Genomic DNA, 20,642 nt, shown 5'->3' with positions numbered 1-20,642 from the left:
GGCAGTAATCAGGCCTGGGTGTGGCTAGAGAAACTGAACTCAGGTGTGATAAACCACAGCTATGTTTTAACAGGTGGGTCAATCACTATTTCACACAGGGCCATGTAGGTTTTGATTTTTCCCCCCTTAATAATAACAACCTTCATTTAAAAACTGCATTTTGTGTTTACTTGTGTTATCTTTGACTAATAATAAAATTAGTTTGATGATCTGAAACATTTACGTGTGACAAATATGCAAAACAAAAATAAAAAAATCAGGAAGGGGAAAACACTTTCACACCACTGTATATGATACTGTATATGATACCTACTTATATCTTACACATTTGACAGCTGAGATGCAGAGCATCGTAGTTGTCTCTTTAAAGTGATGCTGCAGCGCGCGAGGATGTGGTGAATAAAATCCTCACATCTCTCACTCGCACCCCTGCTGGGAGCAGCTACGATGCAAGGAAGGGACACGTGTGCCGAATGGAAAGCAACCTCAGTCTGGACCAAAGTGGTCGACCGACCGACCGACCTACACCCCTGGAGCCACGCTGCTAGCATAGCTGAAACCCGCATTGCTAGCAGTTAAATAAACCCTGATATTAACATGAATAAACTAAGTCGCTCTTCTAGTTCTTGGGAGCTTCAGGGATCCTGATATTAAGAGATTTGCACACACAAAAGAGTCACATATTCAGTCAGATATATGCTCATTTATTTACAATATTTACACATATAATGAACAGAGAGACAAGATATACTGTGATGCATAGAATATAGGATATGCCGACAAGGATAACCATGTCTAATAATAAATGAGGAAATTGATTAGCATATGCACTCTGAGACTGATTATTACTGATAGCAAGACAGTGATCAATAACTGAACCAACCAAAGCACATGTAGACTGGGTAATGCCTCCAGTGTCTTTATTATGGTAAAGAGCTGGTCCACAGTTCTGTGATCAGGATGGAAGCCGCATTGCTTCGCCTGAATCAATCGGTCGGAGTTTCAGCACCCTGCGATAAGCTTTCCCAGGGAGGCTGAGCAATGTGATACTCCTGTAGTTTTAGCACATCCTCCAGTCCCCTTTGTTAAAACTGGGAACCACCACTCTGGTCTGTCAGTCCTTCAGCTGTGCAAACACCAAGGTTAAGATGATCCAACTCGATGTTCTCCTGTGGGCCTGGCTTTTGCCCCCTGGTGGCCTGGAGAGACATGGCAGCACACAGATTTGAGTTACTGCATCTCTATCAGTAACAATCAACAGACATGTGTGCGGTACCTTATGGATGAAACAGTTGACAATGATGAACAACAGCAGAGTCAGCGGCAGGACGACGAGTCTGATGATCAGAACTACTGGATCTGATGAAACACATTCACAGTCATCACATTAGATTACATGACATCATGAGTACAGCAGTGCCCATTAAACATAAACGTCAGTGACGTTAAATCCCCTAAAATCACTTTAACATGTAGCTCTTTGATTCAGTTTGTTCAGAGTGAGGTCCACTGATCCTCTATGTGTACTGATGATGTTGGACAAAAACAACAAATATGTATAAAGTTGATTTGAAAGAATGATTCTCTCCTTAATGCACCTGTGTGGTTGAAATGACAACTGATGTTAACAATCAACATCTTTACATGGAACCACAGCAGGTAGCTTAAAGGTGCCACAGTTTGAAGCAGAGAGCCTCTAGGAACAAGCTCACCTCTCTATCCTTCAGGATGCCATTGTCCTAGATAACTTACAGTTCAGACCAATGGAAACCGCAGACTGTCACTGGGAAAGAGGAGGGAAGACACTGGAAAGATCACTGTCATAGATTATGTCACTGATGGGCTTACCTGAGCAGGTGATCTCCATGATGGAAGAACCTGGTGATACACACTCCCTGAGAGCAGATCCAGACTGAATACAGTCAGAAGTGATCTCCCATGCAAATCTGATTGAGGAGTCGTCTCTCCTTCGCGTTGAAACAGCAGAGCCACAGTCCAGCTCTCTGCAGACTGCAGCTGCTGACTTCAGGGTCCAGCTAGAACCATAAACTGGTCTCCAGTCTCCTTGTTTCACCTCCAGTGTTCCTGCACAGCGACTGGCTCCTCCCACCAACCTGACAGGCTCTGAACAGAAACAAGAGAGTCATCAGTAAAACAATAAAGTGGGTTTCATTAGGACAGAGATTAAGTCAAAGCTGCAGCTCCTCTTCTACCTGAGCAGGTGAGTCCAACATCTTTGCCCGGTGAGCAGGTGTTTCTAGCTGAGTCTGAGCTTCTACAGTCCAGGAGAGCAGACTCATTGCCTCCACATTGGAACTCTTTGGTCCACATTGGAGCCTCCACTTCTCCATAGAGCGCCCCCTGGAGGACTGAAGGAGCCCCACAGCCAAGCTCCCTGCAGACTACCTCTGCATCCTGATGGTCAAAGTCAGCTTCACACACTGAGGACCACGAATGGTTAGACTGCTTAGACGGCTTAGACCTCACCTCCAGTCTGCCTGAACACAGATTCGTCCCGTTCACCAGCCTGACAGAGTCTGGAGAGAGAGATGACATATGACCACCTGTATGACCATGTCCACCTGGATTGGGACCATGTCTGCTGCACTGCTTTCCAACCACTAATCAGGGTAAACCAAATTATGAAATTAACAAACATATGCCTATCTGGAACATTGAACGAATCAAACCAAAAACTCAAAATAAACTTAATTGCTATCTGGCCCTAAACCATAAATATAAACTGGAGTATTTCTTTACTGTCAGAGACACAACGCAGAGTCAGATCCTGACCAAATACAGACTCAGTGACCACAGACAGATCCTGACCAAATACAGAGTCAGTGATCACAGTCAGATCCTGACCAAATACAGACTCTGTGACCACAGACAGATCCTGACCAAATACAGACTCTGTGACCACAGACAGATCCTGACCAAATACAGACTCTGTGACCAAAGTCAGATCCTGACCAAATACAGAGTCAGTGATCACAGTCAGATCCTGACCAAATACAGACTCTGTGACCACAGACAGATCCTGACCAAATACAGACTCTGTGACCACAGACAGATCCTGACCAAATACAGACTGTGACCACAGACAGATCCTGACCAAATACAGACTCTGTGACCACAGACAGATCCTGACCAAATACAGACTCTGTGACCACAGACAGATCCTGACCAAATACAGACTCAGTGACCACAGTCTTGCCATAGAGAAAGGACGACGCAAGTAGGCCTGGCTCCCAACAGAGGAAAGAATCTGTGGTCACTGCACGACAGCTGAGGTGGAGACAGAGATGCACTTCCTCTTAAAATGTGACAAATATAATATCAGAGTGGAATACTTTAAGAAGTTTGATTTGTTAATCCCAAACTTCACAGAACTAAATGACATTAAAAAGCAACGGATTCTATTAGGAGGCGGACGTGCAGTGGAGTGGCACAATATGTGACTGCATGTCACAAACTGAGGGACACAAGTTAACACAACATCACTGAATGTGACATAATTATCTTGACAGCCTATCACACACACACACACACACACACACACACTCACACAAAGTAACACATTCACATGCATTTTATATATACAGTTTTGATGTTATATAATGTATTTTTTCTATGTTGTGCTACTACTAATATTACTGTTTTTGTGTATTTGTTTTCATTTTTATATTTATTACTGGTTTGTGTATTGTCCAAATATTTGATCACTTTGTACTTGGATGCTTTGGCAAAATTATTTTTCAAACCTTTCATGCCAATAAAGCCATTGAATTGAGAGAGATCTTTATTTGTGGCTGTATATACTATGAAAAAGACATATATCTCATTACAAACACCACATATTCACATATTTCAAAGCCATTAATTCAGGATTTTTAATAATTTGCTACATAGCTGAGCATCTTAGACTGTTTCTGCATATCAGGTGGACTGCTGAGTTTAGATTCAATCACCTCACTTCATTAGCTAGCATATTCCCCTTGTCGTCGCAGGTACCTAGCAGGGGAAATTGCCAAACAGCAGCGAGGCCTTGATCCACACATAGAAGTTGCTCACAATGTCTTATATCCCACCCGTGGCAAGGTGCCCTCCAGAGGAACGGCTATGTTTGTCCTGCCAGCGCTCACATAGTAGATTCCTGCATCAGGCTCTGTATCTAATGTGGTTTTGGTTGGGATTTATTATCGTCACCCCCCACTACCGACTGTGCTGAGCTTGGTGTCAGGTCAGAGCCTGGATGCCAAATATCAACACTGTACATGTTCTCCATTCAGATACCATGTAAGGCGAGACGCTTGTTGTCTGTTGACGTTTGTATTGAAGAAGTCACATACACAAGCAGTTTCAACATCAGTGCAGTCTGTAAGGTCTTATGATCGACATAATGATTTAAATACAAACATATCCACATTTGTCATGTTGCTGAGCAGACCTCAGAGTCTCAGCATTTCCTACCAAATAAGGAGATTTTAACTGAGGACATGTCACAGTAAATTTATACTAAGAAACTGGAAAGATCACTATCATAGATGATGTCACTGATGGGCTTACCTGAGCAGGTGATCTCCATGATGGAAGAAGAGTAACCTGGTGATACACACTCCCTGAGAGCAGATCCAGACTGAATACAGTCAGAACTGATCTTCCATGCAAATCTGATTGAGGAGTCGTCTCTCCTTCGCGTTGAAACAGCAGAGCCGCAGTCCAGCTCTCTGCAGACTGCAGCTGCTGACTTCAGGGTCCAGCTAGAACCATAAACTGGTCTCCAGTCTCCTCGTTTCACCTCCAGTGTTCCTGCACAGCGACTGGCTCCTCCCACCAACCTGACAGGCTCTGAACAGAAACAAGAGAGTCATCAGTAAAACAATAAAGTGGGTTTCATTAGGACAGAGATTAAGTCAAATCAAAGCTGCGGGTCCTCTTCTACCTGAGCAGGTGAGTCCAACAGCCTTGCCAGGTGAGCAGTATTTTTAATAATTTGCTGCATAGCTGAGCATCTTAGCCTGCTGCTGCATATCAGGTGGACTGCTGAGTTTAGATTCAATCATCTCACTTCATTAGCTAGCATATTCCCCTTGTCGTCGCAGGTACCTAGCAGGGGAAATTGCCAAACAGCAGCGAGGCCTTGATCCACACATAGAAGTTGCTCACAATGTCTTATATCCCACCCGTGGCAAGGTGCCCTCCAGGGGAACGGCTACGTTTGACCTGCAAGCACTCATATAGTAGATTCCTGCATCAGGCTCTGTATCTAATGAGGTTTTGGTTGGGATTTATTATCGTCACCCCCCACTACTGACTGTGCTGAGCTTGTTGTCAGGTCAGAACCTGGATGCCAAATATCAACACTGTACATGTTCTCCATTCAGATACCATGTAAGGCGAGACGCTTGTTGTCTGTTGACGTTTGTATTGAAGAAGTCACATACACAAGCAGTTTCAACATCAGTGCAGTCTGTAAGGTCTTATGATCGACATAATGATTTAAATACAAACATATCCACATTTGTCATGTTGCTGAGCAGACCTCAGAGTCTCAGCATTTCCTACCAAATAAGGAGATTTTAACTGAGGACATGTCACAGTAAATTTATACTAAGAAACTGGAAAGATCACTATCATAGATGATGTCACTGATGGTCTTACCTGAGCAGGTGATCTCCATGATGGAAGAAGAGGAACCTGGTGATACACACTCCCTCAGAGCAGATCCAGACTGAATACAGTCAGAAGTGATCTCCCATGCAATTCTGATTGAGGAGTCGTCTCTCCTTCGCGTTGAAACAGCAGAGCCACAGTCCAGCTCTCTGCAGACTGCAGCTGCTGACTTCGGGTTCCAATTAAAACCATAAACTGGTCTCCAGTCTCCTCGTTTCACCTCCAGTGTTCCTGCACAGCGACTGGCTCCTCCCACCAACCTGACAGGCTCTGAACAGAAACAAGAGAGTCATCAGTAAAACAATAAAGTGGGTTTCATTAGGACAGAGATGAAGCCAAAGCTGCAGCTCCTCTTCTACCTGAGCAGGTGAGTCCAACAGCTTTGCCCGGTGAGCAGGTGTTTCTAGCTGAGTCTGAGCTTCTACAGTCCAGGAGAGCAGACTCATTGCCTCCACATTGGAACTCTTTGGTCCACATTGGAGCCAGCACTCCATAGAGCGCCCCCTGGAGGACTAAAGGAGCCCCACAGCCAAGCTCCCTGCAGACCACCTCTGCATCCTGCTGGTCAAAGTCAGCTTCACACACCGAGGACCACGACTGGTTAGACTGGTTAGACTGGTTAGACGGCTTAGACCTCACCTCCAGTCTGCCTGAACACAGACTCATCCCGTTCACCAGCTTGACAAAGACTGAGACAGACAGAGAGAGCCCTGAAGTCTTTATGCATAAAAATGATTAAAAAGCAGGTATTTATAGGATTTGAAAATGTCTGACTTTGATGATCTGGAGGCTTGGTTAGTTAGTAATGTGTCGGGTCCAGAGTTGGGTGGAACGATAAAGGTCCATTTACTCCGTTATGTGTAGTAATTTTTAAAAAGTTCATCTGCGGGTAGATGTAATGCTATGTTATGTGATCACCCTTGAATCTACGCTTACATGATTACGTGAATTCCCTGTTGAAAGAAATGCATTTCTGAATCAAGCGACGGCAGGAGAGTCTCAAAACACCCCCACACAAATGCAGTGAAGTTCACACATCATGCGCAGTTTGTAAATGCAGGTTCAACAGTTTGTATATAAATGTAACAACATCCAAATATGTTTTAGATGAAAACTGCAAATACAATTGCAAAGAATCCAAAACTTGGCATGTGTGTAACAGCTTTTAAAACCTTGATATCTTGAGATTGATTATGATACCAGTGGAATAATGTGGTTCTAACATATATTGTGGATTAATGATGATGGACTCTTTGCCTACCTAACCTATTAGCGCTGTTACAGAGCATGTTCTGGAAAAACAAGAAGTCCTTGACATCGTGTATGTGAATTTCCTTGGGATCGGAGGCAATGACCCACAGCTCACTCATGTCGGCATCATTTAGACCTGAGAGAAAAATGTAGTGTTAAAGCTCCAGTGTGTATCATTTAGGAGGAGCTATCGGCACAAATGGAATATAATATTTATAAGTATGTTTTCATTAGTGTATAATCACCTGAAAATAAGAATCATTGTGTTTTCGTTAGCTTAGAATAAGCCCTTTATATCTACAGAGGAAGCGGGTCCCCTTCCAGGGAGGCCTCCACGTTGCACCGCCATGTTTCTACAGCAGCCCAGAACGGACAAACCAAACACTGGCTCCAGATAGGGCCTTTCGCGAATTTCATGGCTACCATTGTTTCTCCTACACGCTTGGAAGGGGAGGGTGAGGCGAACATTATTCAAATGGTTGCAAACTGCAATTTTCACCGCTAGATGCCACTAAATCCTACATACTGGACCTTTAATACTGTGCCGAAAAAAATTCAAAAATAAGAAAACTATTTGGTTGACAAAGTAATAAAATAAACCTTTAACAGACCACACTCCTGGTTGTGCGTTTTTAATCCCTTTAACTCGAAATCATATGTACTTTACATTACTGCTAAAACATAACTTGTGTTTTTAGCTGGACTTTCTTCCTTCTGGGCAGCTGTTGGTTTTAGTTCAATTCAGTCCATTATTAAAATCAACTTGCAAAGACCAGCCCAGCCTGCGATTTTCATAACATAAAGAGATTAACTGATAAAAACGACAAATGTAGTAATTTGTATACCTTGCTAGCAAATGTTTTCATTGTGACAAACATGAAATAGCAGGTTCAATTCATGTTAATGTCACTTATTTCTTTTGTGGTAAAGTATTGTAGTTTCAGAGCATTTCAGAGCTTATCCTCACTTTACAAACTTTTCTGAGGCTGTGCTGCTTTCCTACTATTCAAACTGAAAGTCAATCACCAATAGCGTAGAGTTCAATCCCGGCGTCCTTCAGGTTCTGCGAGGGGAGGAGTATGTCGTCTATGGACATTCCATCAGTGATCAACACAACAATTTTTTGGGAGTCTGCACGCATTCCCACATTGGGCTTAAAGTTGTTTTGGAGGATGTAGTTCAGAGCACTTCCTGTTTGACAGCAATAAAGAGGCATCAAAAGGCACAGGGTTAAAAAGTTATTTCGGTCTCCCATTGTCCCAGAAGTAAACACCCCATTCATTTTCTCATAGACTGCTAGGTGACTGACAGTTGGAGCACTTTAACAACTGTTCTAGAAAATATCTGGATTGTTGATAAAAACTCAAAAGGTACAAGAATCCTGTGGACTTAAAAACTGAAGGAGAGAAGTCAACTACAACTCCCAAGAAGCGTTTAGATTAAGAAACATCCAATCACTGAACTTCAAATTCAGTTGTGAGCTGCTTGCATCAGTATTCATTATAATTATGATTATTAACATTGTTATTACATATTATAATTATTATAGTCACTATTACTATAACAATATGAACAATCTTTTATTCACAATATTGTACAATGATACTTTAATACTGCATATCTCAATATTATATTACAACACTATTACAATAACATTATTATCAATACTATGGTTAAAATAATATTCTTATCACCATCTCATTTTTATGGTAACTCTATTGCTTCAATCAGTATTATCATAATAACAAACAGTATAAGGCCAAATATTGTTTTACAACTTTATCTAAAGTCTCTTTTCTGAAGATGCTTTGTCAATAATGTTGCACATATTGCTCAATAAATACAATATATACTATACTATAAATACTTATAATAATAATAATAATACTATAGTAATCACACATTATGTCACTCTTGCCTTATAATTTTAAGTTAAACTGCTCTTGTATATGTAGCTTTATTATTATCACCTGAATTTCCCCTCTGGGGATAAATAAAGGCTCATCTTATCTTCGTGTTAATTATTTTGTATAAAGTACTGATCACTAACAGCTTCAGTTTCCTCCACTAATGGACCCAAATACAGAAAGTAAATATATTTGGCTCCCATTTTGGTGCTCGATCCAACCGGAGCCTCTGGTCCCACAGTCCCTCGCGGTGTGAACCTGGTGTGGGTTGGACAACATGCTGTTAAATCACCTGTCATGGTGCCTCCTCCCATGTGTTGAAGGTAGGCTATGGCCTCCAGCAGGGAATGTTTGGTGCTGTGGGTGTTCAGGTGCCACTTGGTCTTTGGCTCATCACTGTATAAAACAAGACCTGCAGAAAACAATCCAAGGACACGCTGACACACACACGAAGTGATGTGAATTAAACAAATTTAGAGGAAAAAATATTTGTAACTAAGGGAAGATGTGCACTGTGGGGTGTCTCAAACAATAATGTCAGTAATACAAATATGCAAAAATACTTGTATTGTTGTTATTATTATTATCATTATTATTATTATCTTGTTGTTGTCATCATCATTACCCCCAACACTCTCATTTTCTCTCCGTTCAAGGGAATCGAAGGTCTAAGGACAGAGGGGGTCGTTGCTGTACAGATTGTAAAGCCCCCTGAGGAAATTTGTGATTTGTGATACTGGGCTGTATAAATGAAACTGACTTGAATTGACTTGACATCCACATGCATGTCTCACGAACACTCTGACGTCTGGACAAATTTACAAATGTACAGATGGAACAAACATCCTAATTATCACATAAGATAAGCCATACCCTCGACTACTCTTGTTATCATCCCATCTTGTCTCCATGCAGATCATGGATATTGTCTTGCATCAGCATTTTTGTGATATGAAAGATTTAAAATAAAAAAAAGAATATATAAAAAATCAAACAAAGAAACGAACAAAATTAAAAACTATACACATTGTTATATGTATTTCCTTTTTATGTGTACATTTGCCGTGTCATAATTAAATGATAAACATATTTTAAAAGGAAAATTATTTATCTTTTTGTCTTTAATAACTGAATAAACTGGTTTTCATTTTGGCATGAAAAAGGCTGTCTGGCATGCCTGTCATCAGCTCTTGTCAGCAAAGATAAGCTCCGCCCATGGCCCCACCCCTAAGTTGTGATTGGACAGTTGATGTTGTCCAGTGTTGCTCTTGAACCTGGTGATGGTTGATGGATGATGCGGCGTCATTATATTAGCTCTCAGTTCTTTAACACCTTGAAGCACCTGCCACTTATGAAAGGCTTCTGTTTGTTGATTACAGCTCAACGTTTAATACGAATCTACCATCCAGGCTGTACGATAAACTTCTCCAACTGTGAGTCCAAACGTCCCTGTGTCAGTGGATCTTGGACTTCTTGCAGGGGAGGAAGCTGGTGGTCAGAGCTAACAACAAGTTCTCCAAGTCTCTGGTTATTAACACTGGGACCCCACATGGACGTATTCTGTCTCCACTGCTATAGTCACTTTACACAAATGACTGTCCCACTCCCAGACTGTTAAGTTGTTTGCCGATGATACCACATTGGTAGGACTAATTTCTAACAATTATGAATCAGCTTACACAAATGAGGTTTCATCCCTCTGGACTGGTATGCAGCCAACAACTTGGAGTTGAATGTTTCCGAAACAAAAGAAGTAGTGATGGAGTGATTGTTTGAGACAAAGCGACCATCTTCCTTTAGTCATAAATGGTCAGGAAATTTAAATTAGGTAGAAAGCTACAAATTGTTGGGTGTAACTCCTCTTCTTTAAAGCGGAAAGTCAACACTATAATAGTACTGAAGAAAGATCAGCAAAGACTGGAAAAGTCTATAAGACACTGTAAGGGTATATTAACAATGGTATACATCATAACTGGTTTGTGGTACTGATAGCATCCCCATGGGAACGCTTGATTAATTATTTATTATTACTATTACTACAATGTTTTTAATCACTTGTTTTATGTCCCAGTGTGGTTACTGTATGTGACGTCAGGTTTGTGTTTCTTTTGGTTTTGTGTGAGCTTGCCAAACCAAATTCCTAACTATGTTGAAATGGCAATAAAGTTTTTAATCTTGATTGTTTTTCAGTTTGGCAGGGACAGTTTCCATCTCAAAAAAGGAAAAGCTCCCTGCACCTCCTCATGACACAGCTGTGTGTTCAGTATTGGCAACTCTATGCTGCTCTCTGCTGGACAACACAGAAATATAATACACCTCTTTGTTTTCTGTGTTGTGATTTGATTTTAATGTGGCATGGAACATTCATTTCACAATAAAAGACAATTCATTCAGTTATTTAACACAAAAAGCTAAATTATTTCCCTTTTAATGTATGTTTTTCTTTTAATTATGACAGTAAATGTATGCATAAATACATACTGTATATCAATGTGTATTGTTTTTCACTTTGTTTATTTCTTTGTTTTATTTATTTTTATTTAGCATTTTAAATCTTCTTCTTGGGAAGTCTCTCGGCAGTCTAGGCCTATAGCAGCATAACTAAGGGATGGTTCAGGACTCACCCAAGCAAGCTGTAACTATAAGCTTTATCAAAGAGGAAAGTCTTAAGCCTTCTCTTAAATGTGGAGATGGTGTCTGCCTCCCGAACCCAAACTGGGACCTGATTCCACAGGAGAGGAGCTTGATAGCTGAAGGCTCTGGCTCCCAGTCTACTTTTGGAGACTCTAGGAACCACAAGTAACCCTGCATCCTGGGAGCGCAGTGTTCTAGTCGGGTAATAAGGTGTTATGAGATCTTTAAGATACGATGGTGCCTGACCATTAAGAGCTTTGTAGGTGAGGAGAAGGATTTTAAACTCTATTCTGGATTTTACAGGGAGCCAGTGCAGAGAAGCTAATATTGGAGAAATACGATCTCTTTTCCTAGTTCTTGTCAGTACACGTGCCGCAGCATTCTGGATCAACTGGAGAGTCTTAAGGGACTTATTCGGGCAGCCTGATAATAAGGAATTGCAATAATCCAGCCTAGAAGTAACAAATGCATGCACTAGTTTTTCGGCATCATTTTGAGACAGGCTGTGCCTGATTTTTGTAATGTTACGTAGGTGAAAGAAGGCAGTCCTTGAAGTTTGTTTCATGTGGGAGTTAAAGGATAAATCCTGATCAAAGATAACTCTGAGTTTCCTTATAGTGGAGCTGGAGACCAGGGCAATGCCATCTAGAGCAACTATATCTTTAGATAATGTGTCTCGTAGGTGTTTGGGGCCAAGTACAATAACTTTTTTGTCTGAGTTTAACATCAGAAAATTGCATCCAGGTTTTTATGTCCTTGAGGCATGCTTGAAGTTTAGCTGACTGATTGGTTTCATCTGGCTTGATTGATAGATATAATTGGGTATCGTCCGCATAACAATGAAAGTTTAAGGAGTGTTTCCTAATAATATTGCCTAGAGGAAGCATATAAAGGTGAATAGAATCGGTCCAAGCACAGAACCTTGTGGAACTCCGTGACTAACTTTGACATGCACGGAGGACTCACCGTTAACATGTACAAACTGAGATTGATTAGATAGAAAGGGAAAGATTATGGTACATAGCCTGTTAATAAAGACAGATTGATTATATCCAGCAAAGAAGTGCTAACTAAGGATAAAACTCCTTTAAGCAGCCTAGTTGGAATGAGGTCTAAGGTTGATGGCTTAGATAAAGAAATCGTTGAAGTTAGCTGAAGGAGGTTGATAGGCGCAAAGCAGTCAAAATATATATCAGGTTTAACAGTTGTTTCTAAGGTTCCTGTGTTTAAGGATGAATCGTTGCCAGTTGAGGGCAGGACGTGATGAATTTTGTCTCTAATAATTAGAATCTTATCATTAAAGGTCCAGTATGTAGGATTTAGTGGCATCTAGTGTTGAAATTGCAGTTTGTTGTTAGTATTAATAATAATAGTACAAAAATAGTACTAAGAGTGGTAGTATGAATAGTAGTAGTAGTAAAAGTGTTACCAATCTGGACTCCGTCTGGGCTGATGTAGAAGGTGCTGACTATGCTAGAAGCAAATGACTGGATGATTTTAAAATCCTGATTTGAGAGGCTCCCAGAGTCGTCCACCAACAGCACGATGTCAGCCTTGGCTGTGGTTTCACACTGAGCACCTGGAGGAAAACAGAGGATTGTTGGATGCAATATGCAAAAGACCAAGCATAGAAGATAGAATAACAACCATGCTACCGGCTCTGTGAGGCTGTATTTAGGCACAGTGGTGCTCTGAGTTAAATGCTAACATTAGCATGCTAACATGATCATAATAACGATGCTAACATGCTAATGTTTAGCAGGTATAAAATGTAGAATATTCACCATCTTAGTTTAGCATGTTAGCATGCTAAAATTGACTACTTAACACCAAACACAAAGTACAGCTGAGGCTGATAGGAATGGCATTAGTTTTGCAGATATTTGGTCATAAACCAAAGTGTTGGATAAACTGAAACTTTGACCTGATGATGGCGCTAGATGAAAAGTTAAGGGAAAAATAAGTATTTCTTGTAGTCTCCTCCAAAGTCCTGTCCTGGGCCTCATTCTTTTCTGTCTTGAATGAAATCAGTTTCATTGCTCTGCAGATGACACACAGCTCTATATCTCTGCTTCACTGGATGATCTAAGCCATTAAACAGCAAACATTGTCTTGATGTTTAACCCAACTTTTATTTTTGTAGGACATGAAATGAGCAAGTTATTCAATTCACAGAATTCACAGAACTGAAATCTTGTTTACCATGTAACAAGAATGCCATCTAGTGAAAACTGGACAGAATAGCTATAAATACCATCATGGTAAATCTGGGTAATATTGTAGTTATTAGACTGTATTATGTAAAGCAGATTGTGTTGTTTAAACTTCCAGTATGCCTCTTATTAGTAGTGTTAAAATGTGTGTTTTGACAAGTACTATTGCCTGACCAGTGAAGTATGTGAATTTTGCAGGTAGACTTAAATTAAAATCACTCATCAGAAAACCTAAAGTTTCAAACAAAGGAATAGAGTTTTCAGTGCAAAAACCTTCCTCCACGCCTGAAACGCCTCCTTCTTTGGCTAGCTGACAAGATAAGCTGCAACCACGTTTTAGCCTAGGCTGGCCCTCAAACCCCCTGGAGCTCACATCTTTTATCCTAGAAATTCTTAGACATCTGTCTTCAAGTTTTCAACAAGTAGGCAAAACCTCAGCTTTGCTGTGATCACGAGTTGGTGTCTAATAAAATATATTAATTCCGATTTAGAGAAGTTATTTTCCCTAGCACTACGTTAGCCCCTCACCGTTTTTTTGTTTTAATAATCAGATCACATACTTCACTTCACTACTGCCAGTAAGATCAGGTTTATTTCATCACTTAATGCTATTCATCTGTTGTGTTTGTTTATTTTCTTTGTCATATAACTTTACATCTTATTCCTATGTCATGGTTTTGTGTTTGTGTTTAGTTATTTCCTGTTTTATTTTGGTAAGAGTTCTCCCTCATGTGTCTTGCAGCTTTACTTCCTGTCTTTGTTTGCTTTTCCCTTGAGTTTTGATTGTCTTTCTGGTCCTGATTACTTTCACCTGTGTCTTATCTCCCCTCACTAGAGTGTTTAGTCCGTTAGTCTCCCAGTGTGCTGTATTTTAGTTGTATTTGTGTAGATTCTGGAAAAGGTTGTGTTTTCTGGGGGGTTTGTTTTCTGTTTACACTGTGTTTCCCTCCTGTGTTCCTCCACAGCCTGCGTTTCCCTCCACACCTGCCCTGTATCAGCATCGTCAACCTGCCTGCTCCCTGTGTTTCCCCCAGCCAGTCGGCTCCCTGTCTGTTCTCTCCACCTGCACCTCATCCCCTCGTTAGTTCAGTTAGTATTTGAGTCCTGTGTTTCAGTTCAGTCTTTGGTGGATCTTTGTCTCAGTTTGGCTTGTTCTTTTCAGTTCAGCTTATACCAAAATATAGTTTTAATTCCTGCCGTCTGCAGGCAACTACTGGAGCCTATTTCACACAATGTAAATGTTTTCTTTTACGGTTTAATAGGCTGTGTCCTAACATCATTTATTCCCCCAAAATCTCTTACAAAAGGGAAGACACCTGTTCTCACCAGTTCAGTAAAAGGAATAACAGGAAGTTGTGCCCAATAATTCAAGCAAGGTCAATCATGGGGCCAGGAATAAGGTGAATAAAGATGTGGGTCGCTTAGCATTGACGGTACAGATGTTGCACCAAGCACTCAGTGAGACGTAGAACCAGATGTCATTTCCCTGAGACATGACAACACATAGGTAGAGAAGGAAGGCGAAGGTCCTTCACTGACACGCCCCTGTTCAGGTCAGCTAATGAGGCAATGCTTCTGGTGGAGTGCACTGTGAGTGCTGCTGGGGGCATTGACCCACTGCCTCATAGCCTTTGTGAATCGCATTACACAACCAATGTTGAGCCGAGCCGTCAGAGGATCACCCTCGGCTCACAGTCCACGGCAGACAAAGACACATTTTTTAATACCTGCTCTGCAGTTAATGTAGCAGCTGAGCGTACAGGCAGGAAACACAAACCTAAGGCCCCTTTCCCTCATTCTTGTGTGGAGGGGGGAAAGGATCCTAGCCAAACAACTGTGGACCTGAAGGTGGATGTGATGACCCTGGATTGAACGGCAGGGTTTTATGGAGTGAAATTAAACTCAAAATGGACACAAATGTGTATTACATGATCTACAAATGAAAAATAAGATTTACGAATGTGTAAAAGGGAATTTTGGGTGCTCACAAATGTGTGTTATTATCCACACACAAATAGCAAGCAATTTGTAAAACAGTTTTACATTGCTTGGTGGACAAAATACCCAGGCTAATACAGGGTTTTAAAGGTGAGCCTGAGAGACCATCCAAAAACGTCTGCAGATCCCCGTGGGGAACCAGGCGACAGGTGGGAGGCCTCAGTCTGCAGACTGCTGTAAGAAATACTTCTGAATAGCGGAAACCAGGTGGCGGAGATACCTGGGTCCATGAATTTGCTGCCTTTGCTGGAGAGCAATCTTAGTGTGGTTGATAGCGAAGCTAAGTTGCGTGACTTGTTGGATCACCAGAGACGTGTGGCCAAGCTTCCTAAGGTGATGGAGTAAGAATCAACAACCGTCTATGTAGGTTAGAATTCTTACTCCCGTTTCTCTAAGAGGATTCAGATATTAGCTGAAGATGAGGAAGCAGTGCTGAAAATGTACTTAACCCTTAAGGCAAAGTTAGAGTATTTCCTGTTGCAACGCAGTGTGGAGATGTGGAAATACATGTCTGTCAGATCTACGGACGCCATCCAGTCGTCTGCTTGGATGCATTTCAGTAGATGATTATCATCAACATGTGAAAGGCCGTTTAGCAATGTAATGGTTATAAAAATGCATTGATCCTTCTTGGGAACCAGAAAATGGGGGAATAAAATCCCCAGTGTAAGATACCCACGAAGGAAGGAGGTTGGTAGCAGAATAATATCCTTCCTCAGAGAGGGGACTGCAGAGTAGTATCAACACTGAATAGTGGGTGGATCAGGTAAAACCACCCGGGTTAAAATGCTGCTGCTTGAATTGGCGGTGACTGCAAAGACCAGTCTCTAGAACCCAGGCTGAGCCTTAATGGGGTCAACCAGTAACAAAGCTTGTAAGAAGGCAAACACGTACAAAATAGAAATTAAAACATATCTTTTTAAAGCCCTCCAAACTAAACTATAAAATATGCTGCCTAAAAACGACCCTTACTGGCATGTTCTGATCTGAAGCTCACTATCATCAGGCTCTTCCAAAACCGTTGCAAAGGACTGTTACTTATTCATGTGACATATTCTGCCACCTCTTTGGTTCAGGTTTGGTTGTGTTAAGAGAAAGATGGTGGTTTGGGTCAAAACAACTACTCAGCTTTGGTTAAAAGAGACCAACATTGACTATTAGCAGGAAACAGGATGTGAACAATAGTCTCTGGTGTTAAAGTCAAACACTTCTTTGACTCATCCATCCACTTCATTTATCTTGATGTTCTCTGGGGCCAAGTACAATAACTTTTTTGTCTGAGTTTAACATCAGAAAATTGCATCCAGGTTTTTATGTCCTTGAGGCATGCTTGAAGTTTAGCTGACTGATTGGTTTCATCTGGCTTGATTGATAGATATAATTGGGTATCGTCCGCATAACAATGAAAGTTTAAGGAGTGTTTCCTAATAATATTGCCTAGAGGAAGCATATAAAGGTGAATAGAATCAGTCCAAGCACAGAACCTTGTGGAACTCCGTGACTAACTTTGACATGCACGGAGGACTCACCGTTAACATGTACAAACTGAGATTGATTAGATAGAAAGGGAAAGATTATGGTACATAGCCTGTTAATAAAGACAGATTGATTATATCCAGCAAAGAAGTGCTAACTAAGGATAAAACTCCTTTAAGCAGCCTAGTTGGAATGAGGTCTAAGGTTGATGGCTTAGATAAAGAAATCGTTGAAGTTAGCTGAAGGAGGTTGATAGGCGCAAAGCAGTCAAAATATATATCAGGTTTAACAGTTGTTTCTAAGGTTCCTGTGTTTAAGGATGAATCGTTGCCAGTTGAGGGCAGGACGTGATGAATTTTGTCTCTAATAATTAGAATCTTATCATTAAAGGTCCAGTATGTAGGATTTAGTGGCATCTAGTGTTGAAATTGCAGTTTGTTGTTAGTATTAATAATAATAGTACAAAAATAGTACTAAGAGTGGTAGTATGAATAGTAGTAGTAGTAAAAGTGTTACCAATCTGGACTCCGTCTGGGCTGATGTAGAAGGTGCTGACTATGCTAGAAGCAAATGACTGGATGATTTTAAAATCCTGATTTGAGAGGCTCCCAGAGTGAAATTGATCCTTCTTGGGAACCAGAAAATTGGGGAATAAAATCCCCAGTGTAAGATACCCACGAAGGAAGGAGGTTGGTAGCAGAATAATATCCTTCCTCAGAGAGGGGACTGCAGAGTAGTATCAACACTGAATAGTGGGTGGATCAGGTAAAACCACCCGGGTTAAAATGCTGCTGCTTGAATTGGCGGTGACTGCAAAGACCAGTCTCTAGAACCCAGGCTGAGCCTTAATGGGGTCAACCAGTAACAAAGCTTGTAAGAAGGCAAACACGTACAAAATAGAAATTAAAACATATCTTTTTAAAGCCCTCCAAACTAAACTATAAAATATGCTGCCTAAAAACGACCCTTACTTATTCATGTGACATATTCTGCCACCTCTTTGGTTCAGGTTTGGTTGTGTTAAGAGAAAGATGGTGGTTTGGGTCAAAACAACTACTCAGCTTTGGTTAAAAGAGACCAACATTGACTATTAGCAGGAAACAGGATGTGAACAATAGTCTCTGGTGTTAAAGTCAAACACTTCTTTGACTCATCCATCCACTTCATTTATCTTGATGTTCTCTGCTTACCTGGTGAGATGTGTTTTCCTTCAGCCCGGAGTCCTGAGGAGAAAACCAGAAAAGAAAACTATAAAGCAGCATTTTGATTGGAGCTCGTCTCAGTGAAACACACTGAATGAACTCCCTCTGGAATCATTTGACTAGTTTTCTGCTGCCTTGCAAAGCTAAAACCAACAACCAACAAACTTGAGTTTGTAATTTGAGTGTGAAAATAATTCATTACAGTTTTTCAGGTGCACAGCAGCCAGAATGTCAAAGCAAGTGATGGAAGATTTGGAAAGAAAAGTACAGTTCATTAAAACTTTATAATTATATATAATTATATTTTCATAGCTCTGAACATCAGTACAGTGGCAGAATTGGAAGAGTAGTAGCACTTATAGTTAAACTCTTTCTGTATTTAAATGTTAACCAACAGACCGGTTCTTAAAGAGTTAATGCAGCACAGCAGCCTTAAACTTCAATACCCAGAAATCCTGTGTGATGACATCACTAAACCACTGTGCTAAGGAGTGTGTGTGTGTGTGTGTGTGTTTCACGTTCTTATATCCCGGTGGGGACTGAATGCACATAACCCATGGGGACTTGTGTCACTGTGGGGACACAAACTGAGGTCCGCACAGGTAGAGACGGCTTTTTGAGGGTTAACACTTGGTGTTAGGGTTCAGGGTACAGTTAGGTTAAGGTCAGGGTAACGGGCTAGAGAAAGCATTATGTCAATGACTGTTCCCCACGGGGTTAGTGAAACAAACGTGTGTGTTTGTGTGTGTGTCTGTGCATAGCAGTTTCCTCTTAACTTGTAGATTTTACATATTTAACCCAACAGCGTTGTCTGGTGAAAATCTCGTATCTCCAATAAGCTCTATATATTTGGTGTCTTAATTTTATCTTTTTAATGTAGCTACAGGATCGAAGGAGGTACAAAATACAAGAGAGGACTTGAGGATGCTCCTAAACCAAACCCTTTTCCATCTATGAATTACTAGATGGATGGTTTAGTTATTGAAATCTTGTCTTGGTCTCATTGGAAGTGATTATTGTAAGAGAATAAAAATATCAAACAGACAGCATGAAAAAGAAAAAATGAAAATTATCAAACTGAATAAAAAAGCTTTTTATGTGAAAGTGACACCAATACAGTGTGGTAGTTAAGAGGTTTTCCTCGGACACTAACAGTTTAAACACATGATGTGAAACTATCAGGACTTTAACTGAAGACATTTTACTGATAGTGTTCACGTTTACTGAGGTTTTGAATGCAGGACTGTGACTTTAATTCAGTATTTTTACACTGAGGTTTTGCACGTTTCACACATTCATCATTAAAGCAGAGTCCTACCTGAGCTCCACAGCAACAGCATCAGCAACAGCATCAGCAGGTGATCCATGTCCAGGTACACCGTCTGTCTCCTCTCATCTGTCGGACTCGTCATCTGTTCCTCTGCTAATGTTCTGTTTCCTCTTCTTCTTTCATCTCGTCATCCGCCCACTGATGAGCAACTTCTCAGAACTGAATAAACCGCAGATTAGCCACAACAGCCTCAAAGCTTATTCAGACTCAGCAAGCTTAATCAATTTTTGTTAAATATTTGAAATGAGCAGTCAAATTAGTTTTAACTGTTTAAGCATTTAGATTTTTTAGTTAGACAGTATGTCGTAATGAACGCCTTCCAGCTGCAGTACACACTAGTTCAGTATCATGCTTGGTGGTAACTCCTCCTTGTGTTGTTATGGCGATCCAGTCGACATGTGAGCATTAAAGTTTGGTTGTGTCCCGTTCTACTTCATGGCTGAAGAGGCTGGAAAGACTTCACTTTGTTATGTATTGGTTATGATGCTTTAGAGGTTTAAAAGGATGAAAAGTGAAGTTCTGATGACGAGTCTAGACAAAGCGAGCTGAAGAGATAATGTGCAGCTCAGTTTTATGGACAGTCCACTTTAGCTGACAATCACCTGATGAATCTGCTCAGCAGCTTCCTGTCAGAGAAAACACATGAAGCTGAAGAGAAGATAAAAGATGGAGAGGAAACACTACACGAAAACAGATGGCTGAGGACACGCTTCCTTAAAGTCAGATTAGAGTTTCTGTGAAACTGCCAAGCTGATAACTTCAACTGATATTTTAAACAAGAATCTAAAATAAACCTCCAGAAAGTCTTTAATTCAGTTTGACATGAAGCGTTTTTGTGGAAATGAATGGAAAGTGGTTTTGGTGGTAAAACCTCTGACTGCATTAAACCCATGAAGACAATAATGAATGTCTCGTACAAACTGGACAGAGACGAAGTGAGTTAGGTTGTGGAGTG

The 20,642-nt window shown here is 40.8% G+C and overlaps 2 protein-coding genes across 3 annotated transcripts in view; one reads left to right on the top strand and one right to left on the bottom strand.

The window, feature by feature from the left end:
• LOC122867428 (microfibril-associated glycoprotein 4-like) overlaps positions 1-20,642 on the top strand; it is a 439,962-nt gene that overhangs the window by 85,070 nt on the left and 334,250 nt on the right. The gene's annotated exons all lie outside the window — the stretch shown is intronic.
• On the bottom strand, positions 689-20,030 carry LOC122867412 (scavenger receptor cysteine-rich type 1 protein M130-like). Of its 2 annotated transcripts, XM_044178178.1 has the most exons (13): positions 19,676-20,027; positions 18,346-18,378; positions 12,898-13,047; positions 9,127-9,246; positions 7,954-8,118; positions 6,938-7,063; positions 6,036-6,365; positions 5,665-5,946; positions 4,570-4,851; positions 2,214-2,537; positions 1,849-2,124; positions 1,277-1,359; positions 689-1,199 (listed from the first exon to the last, which is right to left on the bottom strand). In XM_044178178.1, the coding sequence occupies exons 1-13, from the start codon at positions 19,767-19,769 to the stop codon at positions 1,086-1,088; spliced, it is 2,379 nt and encodes a 792-aa protein (XP_044034113.1). In that variant the 5' UTR covers positions 19,770-20,027; the 3' UTR covers positions 689-1,085. The 2 variants fall into 2 exon arrangements, with proteins under 2 accessions (XP_044034113.1, XP_044034114.1); XM_044178179.1 differs by lacking the exon at positions 4,570-4,851 and having other exon boundaries at positions 19,676-20,030.

This window comes from Siniperca chuatsi, linkage group LG20 (genome assembly GCF_020085105.1).
Source record: "Siniperca chuatsi isolate FFG_IHB_CAS linkage group LG20, ASM2008510v1, whole genome shotgun sequence".
Lineage (NCBI taxonomy): Eukaryota > Metazoa > Chordata > Actinopteri > Centrarchiformes > Sinipercidae > Siniperca > Siniperca chuatsi.
This window is presented reverse-complemented; position numbering and strand designations above follow the sequence as displayed.